The 11,161-nt window shown below is 43.4% G+C and overlaps 1 protein-coding gene across 1 annotated transcript; it reads right to left on the minus strand.

Annotated features, from left to right (window-relative positions):
• On the minus strand, window positions 1-2,169 carry LOC307061026 (olfactory receptor 9K2-like; the record flags this gene model as incomplete). The annotated part of the gene is given in 3 exon segments (XM_079715962.1): window positions 1-369; window positions 371-964; window positions 2,143-2,169. Coding segments are annotated over 3 exon segments (990 nt in total).
• Between the last annotated feature and the right edge of the window lie 8,992 nt (window positions 2,170-11,161).

Raw genomic sequence — 11,161 nt, forward strand, 5'->3', positions numbered from 1 at the left:
TCAAATAGAATTAAATAAAAATATCTTTTCCCCCAGGATCTTCCTCAGAGCCTCTTTGACAACTTTGTTTCTCAAAGAGTAAATCAAAGGATTCAACATGGGAGTGACTAGGGTGTAACATAATGAGGCCACTTTACTCAGCTCAGGATATCTGTCAGGAGTGAGATACATAAAAAATGCAGCACCATACAGTACACTCACGACTCCCAGGTGAGAGCTGCAGGTGGAGAAGGCTTTCTTACGTCCCTCAGTGGAGGGTATCTTTAGAACTGTGGACACAATATACAAATAAGAAACAATAATAACTATGATGGTAGGCAAGATAATGATGCCAGATAAGGAGAAAGAAACCATTTTATGGATGAAGATGGTCAGAACAAGATAGTCTCTCAAGTGGGCGAGTATCACAGTAAAAGTGGTCAATGGCCCGAGAAGCACAAAAGGATAAAGTAAATGTCATGCTGGTCTGAAGAATTGAGCTGATGCAGCCAAAAAACTGGGAGCCAGCCACCAACTGAGCACAGAGACGTGCTGACATCTGGACAGAGTAGAGGAGTGGGCTGCAGATGGCAATGAAGCGGTCATAAGCCATGGCTGCCAGAAGAAATCCCTCAGTCACAATGAAGAGGGCAAAGAGAAAGAGCTGGGTCACACAGCCTGCAAAGGAGATGGACTTGCTTTCAGACCAGAAGTTGATCATCGCCTTGGGTACAATAACAGATGAACAGAAGAGATCAATGAAGGAGAGGTTGCCCAGGAAGAAATACATTGGTGTGTTCAGCCGGGGATCGGTCATAATGATGACCATCATGCCAGCATTCCCTAGAAGGATCGTGGCATAGACAAGCAGAAATAGCAGGAAGAGGAGAATGTGGAGCTCTGGGCGGACCCTGAAGCCTACAAGAATGAAGTCAGTCATTTTTGAGTGATTGCTTGTTCCCCTGTCAGCCATGCCAGAAACCTGCTGAGAGGCAAAAGGCAAAATAAATGAAATTATGGCTTTGATTCTAGTGCTATCAATACTCTCCAAAATGCAGAAATACATTATTTACACCTTAATGAGATATTGCATATAAAAGAATTTTTATATCAAGAAGATGCAAGAATTGGGGTTACATATCATCTGGCTTCTGAAACTGTTATTCTATTAAGCAGTGAAAGAAGTTCTTTGGTTATTTTATTTGAATCATATTTTTGCAAGGAAGTCAGTAAGAAAGTAGCATATTTTCTCGTGTAATTTTACTCACATTCTGAATTTCTATTCTTAATATATTTATAGTTAAAAATTATGTGTATCTAAAATAAGAGTATTACATACAATCTAAATTAGGAATATTACATATTATCTAAAACAGTAGTACATACAATATCAGTGTTGAGCCATTATGATAGCCAAGTCCATGTCTGAATCACAACACAACAGTAATAACAGTAATAAATATATTTAAATTATATACATATATATATTATATATTAAATAAATATATTTAAAATATTTTAACCTGGGCTTCCCTGGTGGTGCAGTGGTTGAGAGTCCACCTACCGATGCAGGGGACGCGGGTTCATGCCCCGGTCCGGGAAGATCCCACATGCCGCGGAGCGGCTGGGCCCATGGGCCGTGGCCACTGGGCCTGCATGTCCGGAGCCTGTGCTCCGCAACAGGAGAGGCCACGGCGGTGAGAGGCCCGCGTACCGCAAAATAAAAAAAAAAAATATATATATATATATATCATAGGATTCTGAAGAAGATGGCTTAAGAGTAAGATGCGGAGATCACCTTCCTCCCCACAGATACATCAGAAATACATCTACACATGGAACTACTCCTATAGAACACCCACTGATCACTGGCAGAAGACCTCAGACCTCCCAAAAGGCAAGAAACTCCCCAAAAATATCATAATCATTTAGCCCTCCTTTTGAAGCAGAGAGAGAATCTGGTGATCATTCTGATCCTTACACTGCAGTGAATGACTTTCTACCAAAGCTGCATCAATTCAAAGGATCTCACTCTTTAGTCAGGGTGAGTAAATTTAAGGAAAGTACATAAAGGAAAGTTCCTCTCCTGAATTCTAGTGTGCTTCGTACCACTTAAAATAAGGATAGTGGGGGTACTCTTGCATATTTAAGGACCATAGCAACCTTGTGTTGTCCAGAGTCCATGATCATGAGCTAGAGTATCAACAGTGCTGTTTATGTGGGCCTTAGTTATTTTCACTCCTGTGAAACCTTCTTCAGGATATTTCAGCACTGAGGTTTTGCTCACCCTTGGTAATGGATTTCACTGGGAGAGAAGTAATCATAAAGTCAATTATGAAGACATAAGTGCAGATTCCAGGGCTGTTATCCATGAGGACATCGACAAAGAAAAACTTTGTGGTAACTGTCACAGCAGGCAAACTGATAGGCAGAGAGAAACAGACTGAAAAGTCTGTACTATATGAGAAAACTTTATATAAATAAATATTTAATATTATATAGTAAATTACATTTGCTATGATTTTTAAAAGGCAAAAATTAACTCCAAATCAAGGTTTTCCTGCATTTCTTTTTTTTTTTTTTTTTTTTGCTGTATGCGGGCCTCTCACTGCTGTGGCCTCTCCCGCTGCGGAGCACAGGCTCCGGACGCGCAGGCTCAGCAGCCACGGCTCACGGGCCCAGCCGCTCCGCGGCACATGGGATCCTCCCGGACCGGGGCACGAACCGGCATCCCCTGCATCGGCAGGCGGACTCCCAACCACTGCGCCACCAGGGAGGCCCTTTCCTGCATTTCTTGATGCACATATATTTCATGGTACACAGATTCCATCTAAATCACAAACTCAAAGTCAGATCATGCTTTGCTAATTTTATGCTTTCTTATATTTAAATGTTAATCAGTTAGATAATATCATTGAATAAATGACAGTATTCAATAAAATTATTTTTTAAATCTCTAGCAAAAATATTTATGAGATCAGGACTTATATTTTAAAATTCCTTAATAGCTATGGTGTGACTGCAAGAGTAGATTAAAACCAGAGACATTATACTCTATTTAACAAGCCTAATATTATAAGGATGTCATTTCCCCTAAATATTTCCATAAGTTAATTGTAATCCTATTTTTAGAAAATCCATTTTTAATTAAAAATTATTTTTAGACTTTACTTGGAATTTTTTCAGTATATAGATTGAAAAATGATATGGGGCTAGAGCTTCTCTTTATTATAATACAGTGTTATTAAGAGTGTAGGAAGAGAAAGCAGTTTAGGAATTTTAAGCAGGAAAATGTTAATAATTAAGGTGAATAGAGACCCATGAAATTTGGAAAGGCTGGAGGAACTTCTAGCCGAAACTCTTGTAATGACTCTTAGAACAATATAGAATTAATTCACAAAGAGAGGCTACCATTGTACGTATGATTTAAAAACATAGTACCGTTGACTGTGATCCAAGGATCAGATACACAGAAGCAAAACTATGTCACTACTTTCTTATCCATCAGAACAGCTTCTCTAGGAAGTTGGAGGTTCAACAAGACTTCAGAGAAAAACCTACATGTTTCCATGACTTCCTAACCAGTAGAAAAGTCAAAATGAACAGAACATTGATCCTGAATACACTATGCCCTTCCAAATTCTAACTCTGTATGGATCTAATTGGTATAGTAAAATCTGCATCAAGAACCTTAGTAGCAGGAGACATTTTAACTTTTTAACATCTCCATCTAAAAAGCACCTGGAGAGGAGCTTTGGTATCTAATCCAATATACTTTTTCTCATTCCCTAAACTTCTCACAATACCATTAGCAATAACAACATGCTAATGATTATAAATACACAAGAAACACTTACTGGCATTCACAATAAGTGGGACGAACCCTCAACAAATTCAAAGACTGAAATCATTCAGTATATGTTCTTTGATCATGGTCAACTTAATACAGAAATGAATAACAAATAGATAACTAGAAAGCATGGACATTAAAAATAAACACTTCCTAAAAGTCCATAGATAAAAAGGAAATCAAACTATCTTTTTATTTAGTTTAAACTAAACTATAATAAATTATGATATATCTAAACATCTGGGGTGCAGAAAAAGAAGTATTTAGTGGGATAAATAAAGCCCTATAAGTAACTATTATAAAGGAGAAAAGCAGGAACATAGACTAATTGTCTACTTTAATTACGTGAAAGAGAAAACAGCCAGTGCAAAGAAAGTAAAATAAAAGAAGGTAAATAATATAGGTAAAAATTAGTTATATAGAAATATATAGATAGTATAGGATATTTACATGGCTTAATATTGAGTTTTTGAAAGATTAGTAAGATGTATAAAACCCTAGCCAACTTAACAAAGGAAATACAGCAACACTGAATCACAAGTATCAGGAATGAAAAGGGGATAGCACTACAAATGCTCCTAATATAAAAAAAAAAGGCTGTAGTAAATAATATTTTTAATCAGAAATGATGATTTTTTTAAATAAAGGTATTTAAAATAGAATGAAATGATAAATATGAATTTTAAAATGTCAATTAATTTGCTGATATAAACTACTGTATATAAAATAGATAAACAACAGGGTCCTATTGTAACATACAGGGAACTATATTCAATATTCTTTATTACAGGATGGGGGAGGGGAGAAATTGTTGAAAATACTTTTGTTTGAAAATCGCATCAGTTCAAAGTGATATACCTGACTTTCTAGTGTTTGGGGTTGGTCTGCCTCAGTTTGCCCCGCTGGATTAGAGCAAAGAGCATCCTAATCCAGGCTTTAGGCAGCACAGCCCAGACCTCTATCAAAAAAAGCACTGGAAGAAAGGTCCATCTGCATCCGCATTCACAGGTCCACCAGGCCCAGCCCCTGCAAGGGACTGCCTGGAATACAGATGGGCCACCTCTCGCCACAGTCACTTAGGGCTTTTAGGGCACCTCAAGAGAGGACTACAGGGTCACTGTTTCCCAGACCATGAGCAGGTGCAGGTAGACACTGGCTTGGTTGCAAACCGAAGCAAGTTGTCTGTCTAAACTGCAAACGGAGTTTCAAAGAGAACACTGCTGTCTGTGTGGCAAACCCCCAAGAGGTCCTTATCTTTTTTTGTGAGGAGCCTTGGAAGGAATACGGATGACAGATTCTGACAACTGTTGAGGCCGACTGTGTGCAGATCCTGGCCTCCCTAGACCTTGCATGGATAAAGGGGGCACTATGGGTTTTGTCCCACTTTACAGAAGAACAGAGAGAGGCTCAGGGAAGTGAAGTAACTTGCCCAAGAGGAGAGGAAGAGTAGAGATTTGAACACAAGACAGCCTGACCCCTCTGGGTAATGGGGTTATCAAGCATCTTGCAACCATGAAGTGACACTTCCCAGGATGGGAGAAGGAGGGCAAACTTCCGTCAGGAATCAAGAAATGGGGAGTGACCAGTGTCTGCTGATTAATATTATCCGCCAGAATGACAGTGAGCCAGAGATGCAAGCCAGCCCATGGCCTGAGCAGTAGAGGACCCCTGAGAGCCGCCCCCAGGCAACTGGAACTGAGACATTTCAATCTCAGTTTTTTTCCAGGAAACGCTCAGGACCTCTCTGAGCCTCCGCGTGTTTGGCTGTAAAACAGAAATACTACTGCCTTCCAGGGTTCCTGTGAGGATGAGCTGAGAGCAAGCACGTAAGGCACCAGCCTGGTATTTGACTGCAGCTTTGCCAGCACCCAGACAGAGGCTTGTCAGCTTTCTTCACTCACCTTAAAACTACAGGTCCAAGTACAGAAAAGTGGTTTCTAAGAGAAGGGCCTCTCCTTGTTTCCAGGCATCCTACTCATATTGTTGGGAAAACATCTCAAGGCCACATAGGACTTTAAGAAACAAAACTAAATGACAGCAATCCCACCTGTAACTGAAATTTGTGGTAATAATGCTGAATTTTTATTTCACCCCAACACAAAGCTGTGCCACCACAAAATCTGCAGCAGCCTTGTTCTGAGCGTGCATGGGACTTGGGGGAGCATGGATTCTGCAGGAAACCCCGGAGCTCCACCCCGCCCACTGCCTCGTGGGGTGGGAAACCTCAAGTGCAGCCCAGTCCTCGACTCCTGCACCATTGACCGTGGCAGCAAAACCCTGAGCCAGACAGGGTCTGCGTCTCCTTGTCCAAAACATGACAGAACTTCTCTGCAAATATGCTCTGACACTCCGGCACTTCAGTGGCCTGCAGAGAATCACTCTCGCCAAGTGTTATCGATGACACAGCTGAAAACCAGAAAGAGTTCCTTTCCTAGCCACAGGACTACTGCAATCCCCCGCTTCATACTGTACTTGGGGAAACCGAGGCCCAGAAATCTGAGCCTCACAAGGCCCCCCAGAAGGTGAGGCCAGAGAGGCTGGGACAGGGACTCCTCACTCCCCAGACCATGCAACCCTAACAAATTAAACCACTTCACTTTGAGCTACTCCCACTGGCCTTAAGGAGCCCATGCTGGGAGGTTGGGGTGTACACAGAGTTATAGAGAAACCCAAGTTGGAGCCTCAGATTGCTAATCAGTAGCAAAATACCCCGCAGACCCTAGTCCGGCCCTGAACTCACAGACTGAGAAGGTAAAGGAAGAACTGCCAGGCTAGCACCCGACCTTCCCGGGCACAGACCCCCGCCCCCACGTCAAGGCACCTGCACAGGCCACTTGGCCATCGAACCAAACAGAGAGGGTTCGGTCCCCACCCCATCCCCAAGCTGTCTCTCTGGGGAAGAACAGTCATTTAAGATGACGCGATACATTTTCTCTGAACTAGGAAAGCCTTCAAAGAAAACCAGAAAGGGCTGTTTCATCTCCACCTTCAGGCACATATCCAGGCAGCAGCAACTGCCACCAGAAGCAGGAGTCAAGCCACCAAAAATGTGGAAGGACACGGAGGCAGGAGAGGGGCGAGGCAACAGGGAGGAGTTACTGATCAGAGGGCTGGGAAATGGGGCCCGGCCCTACAGAGCCCTCTGCCCTGGGCCGGACAGTCACACGGGTGTGGGAGATGGTCGCCGAGCTTTCCTGAGGCCAAAGGTCCTCCCACACACAGCCTGGCCGCCCGCAACCGTGGCGCTTCCCATAACGTGACCAACAGTTTACAAATCCCTTCAGAGGCTTTTATCCACCTCAACTCCAGGAGGTAGGGATCATCGTCTCCATTCTACAGAGAAGGAAACTGAGGCATGCGGAGACGAAAAGCCAGGATCCATTCCAAGCATATATCCCTCTGTGAAGTCTTACAGCCTCGGCTGAGAAAGGTCCCCGGACCCTGAGAAGGGCAGGACTAAGAGCCAACCAGGAAGGCTCTTAGCCCTGGTCCTTTGGCCCAGCTGCCTGTGCCCCTTGCCAGCGGGCAGGCAGCATGCAGAAGCCCGGGAGGAATTCCAGCCCCAGCACACACGTGAACGCTGCTCACGTTTGGGGCTGCCTGTTGTCCCAAATAAGAGGGGAAATTTCACTTTTGCGCAAAAGGCCTTTCGGGGTTTTGTTTTGTTTGTTTGTTTTTCCATGAAAAACGTCCCACTCCCGGACAAGGGTTTCCAGGCTGGGATGCGGCGCCTCCAGCCAGCCCCACAGTTCCGGCCTCTAATACTCATCACTCCGCCGGAGAGAAACTTTTCTGGGGTCTGGTGGGTCCCGGGCCCACTGCTGATTGCATGCCTCCATCTTTTAACCAGAAAATCACCACCCAAAGCCCCACTGCAGGTGGGCTTGGGATCTCCCTGCCCAGAGCCGGACGCCAGCTGGAGGAGGGCTCTAGAGTGGCGGCCACCTGTGGGGGAAGGGGTTGTGCGCCCGAGACCCGCGCTGCCCGGCCGGTGCCTACCTTACCGTGCAGGCCGTTGGGGATGCTTCGGTGGTGAGATGGCGCCAACAGGTCGTCCAGGGACATGCAAGTGGTGACGGCCTTGTTTGCGGGCCCTGTGCGGTCCGGGGGGCAGCAGCGGGGCCGGGAAGTGCTGGTGGGCGTCTGGGCTGTTGCAGTCGCCCATGTCTCCCGCCGCGTCACCCGCCATTGGCCCGCTCAAGCCGGCCTGGCCATCGATGGAGCTGCGGGAGCCGCCGCCGCCCACGCCCCGCGCTCCCGGTCCAGCAGCAGCAGCAGCTGCTCGGTGAGCTCCAGGTTCCCGCGCAGCAGGGCCTCCGGGTGCGCCTCGCGTTCGCGCAGCTTCCGCGGTCGCAGGCCACCTCGTGCCACACGGCGCCGGCCGCCCCAAGGACTGCCACAGGGCGCAGGCCTGCGCCCCTTCTGCCGGTCGTCATCCAGGAAGCAGCAGGCTCGCGCAGCCGCCGGTTCACGTCGAGCGTCAGGCCGCCGCGCTCCAGCACGAGGCCCACCTCCTCGGGCGCCGGGCGCCAGCTCCTCCTCGCTCCAGGCGGTGTCGGAAGAGCTGAGCCAGGTGCCGGACCAGGAGCCCTTCTAGTTTTCCAAAGGTCGGGTGAGTTTACTAATTAATAATTTCCTCTCTTATTTTTCTTTTTGCATTATGATAGAAAACACATTACTGGGCAGAGAGACATTTAGGTTCCTTGCAGAGGGAATGGCCACTACTCCGGTTTTCCTCCCCAGGAGAGAATTTCTCTCAGGACCCATCACGGGTATGCTTGTTGGTCTAATCAATAAAAAAGTACAGAGAACTAAAAAGAGAGAGAGAGAGAAGCTACATTTTTTCCCTAATACTTGTTCATTTTAACAAATTTAACTCATGATCTAAACAGTGAAGAAATGCAATCCACGTTGCAAAATTACTTCCTGTTAAACAAATATTTCCTTCTTTTCATACTTTTGTTTATTCATGAATTACTTGATTTCATAGTTGGTAGAGGGTTTACTCTACTGTAAGGAGTACAAGGAATCATATCCAGTCATGAGACTGTCTCATATTTTCCAAACTCTTCTTTTAGATGGTTTTAGTTACATTTCTGTCTTTTAAAAGAAAAATGTTTCTGTTGAAACCAGAAATGTGTTTATGTAACAAATGAAGTGGCTTTGAGTTTCGTTTCTGGAGAATTGTCATTTTAATTTCGTGCTACTGTGTTACTGTGGTTTTTCATGGTGTTTGATGAGTTGTTTCTCTGCTGGTACATTTGAAGTAGTGAACACCTTTCTTCTTTAGGAAAAGCTGCTTTAAAAAAAAAAAAGATTATAATGATTCAACAGGTTAGTAATTAGCAGTCTTTCTCTTGTTTTCAGTAGGTGGTACTATAGCACCAGTTTTCAGTTCCTCTTACCTGAGCTGCCTCTGGTTATATTAGAGATTTGACACTTTCCACCCTCCACTACCTCTGCCAGAGATAGTTGCCCGGTGCCCTCATTGTTGCTGCTTGTGCATCCAGGGTCACTGGTGCCTTGCTGCTGCTGTGGCGAATGTCCACCTGGGGTTCTGGGATGGCTGGCATCTCTGCTACCTTCGGGGTCTCCTGGGATGCAGGCTCCACCACCCCAGGGGGAAGGCAAAAGTTTCGGGGAAGCTGTGGTCACGGGTTCCTCTGCTGCATCTGGAGTTGCTGAGTTCACAGGTGCTGCTGCTGTGGGCAAGGGGCCAGAGTCACGGGTGCCTCTCCAGCTAAAGAAATGGGGTGGCGGGCTCTGCTGTTGCCTGATTTCTTGTGGCTGTGGTCGCTATTGCATCCTGCAGGCCTGAGTCGTGTGCCACCTTCCCTGCAGCCACCGGCTTCTCTGGGACTACAAGCTCAGCTGGGGGTCTGGGACCACATGTGCCAACTCTGCTTATCCCCTGGCTCTGCCTCCTCTGTGTTTCCCGCCTACCTACCCACCCCCGCTTTAGATGTGCAGATGTGTGGCATTCATTCTCTGGTGTTCTGGTGTGTTGGGCAGAGGTACCTTTGTTGAATTATGGATGTTTTACTGGTTGTAGATTGAAGCGGAGAAACAAAGAGAACGTCTCACATCACTATGGTGCTGACTTCAAATTTTTTATATGGTGTATCTTATTAAAACTTTGATTTTTAACTTTTTATGTAGCATTTTATAGCTGTGAGCTTTTTAAAGCTTCAGCTTTTCCCCCCACTCCCACATATATAGTAGACACCATATTTTGAAATGGGAGGGATTTATCTCATTTACATTGACTGTAAAGATCTGTTATTGTTCTTTACTTTTGCCATTTTAATATCTTTGTTCTATGTTCCTTTTTTTTGTATTTTGCTTTTAAATAAATAATTACCCATTCACTTTCATCTTTGAGAAATATAAGCTTAAATTATATGCATCACTTATGTTTACATATAGGAATTTACTCTATGTTGGTTTACCCTCTCTTATTTAAAATTGAATTTTCTTAAATATTTGATCTATATATTATACATTTAGGACTACAGAAGACTGTATTAGAATTTTTCTTCAACCACCAAACATAATTTAGAAAACTCATGAGAAGTCTATTATATTTACCCACAGTGTAGTATATCATCCACAATATATTATATATTATGCTTTGAATTTCAGTTTTTCAATGAAATCTCTTATAGCTGAGATTTTTATAAATCAAATTTCCTTTTCTTTGTCACAAATGTAATTCTCTTAAAATAAAGGTAGTATATATCATTTACATTCATTGTTAAATCTATTTTACTTCAGTTTTGTCATTTTTTATATTTTCTTATTCTATGTATGTTCCTCTTTTGTACATTGTTTTAGAGAAAATAATACTTCTGCTGTTTCCATCTTTGAGAAGTATAAGCCTATATTACATCACTTGTGTCTATAGTTAGCAAATGTATCACATTTTTACCTTTCGATTTTTAAGATTCAACAAATTATTAAAACTCATCTTTTACTTTTAGAAATAGTATTGTTCTCCAAGCCTTGTAAAATTACACATATCTGTCAGTTGTTCTTATATGTAAACAAATGATTTGGAATGTAACAGATTTTTTTCCAGAAAATATTATTGTATCATTTAACAGATGAGAAATAGAGGTCATTATAATTTTATAGATATTTAACTTATGTACTTTATATGCCCATATATAGAAATATTTTAATTTTTAAAAGTCAAGTAACACTTATGAGAATCATATATTCCTCTATGCTGTGTCATCTTTTCTGTTGCACTTTAAATGGATCATATTTGTTTATTTTTGTTCCCAGCAGTAGCAAGTGAATGTCTCCTAACAAAGACTACATCCTGTTTTC

This window comes from Hyperoodon ampullatus (assembly GCF_949752795.1).
Source record: "Hyperoodon ampullatus genome assembly, chromosome: 11".
NCBI lineage: Eukaryota > Metazoa > Chordata > Mammalia > Artiodactyla > Ziphiidae > Hyperoodon > Hyperoodon ampullatus.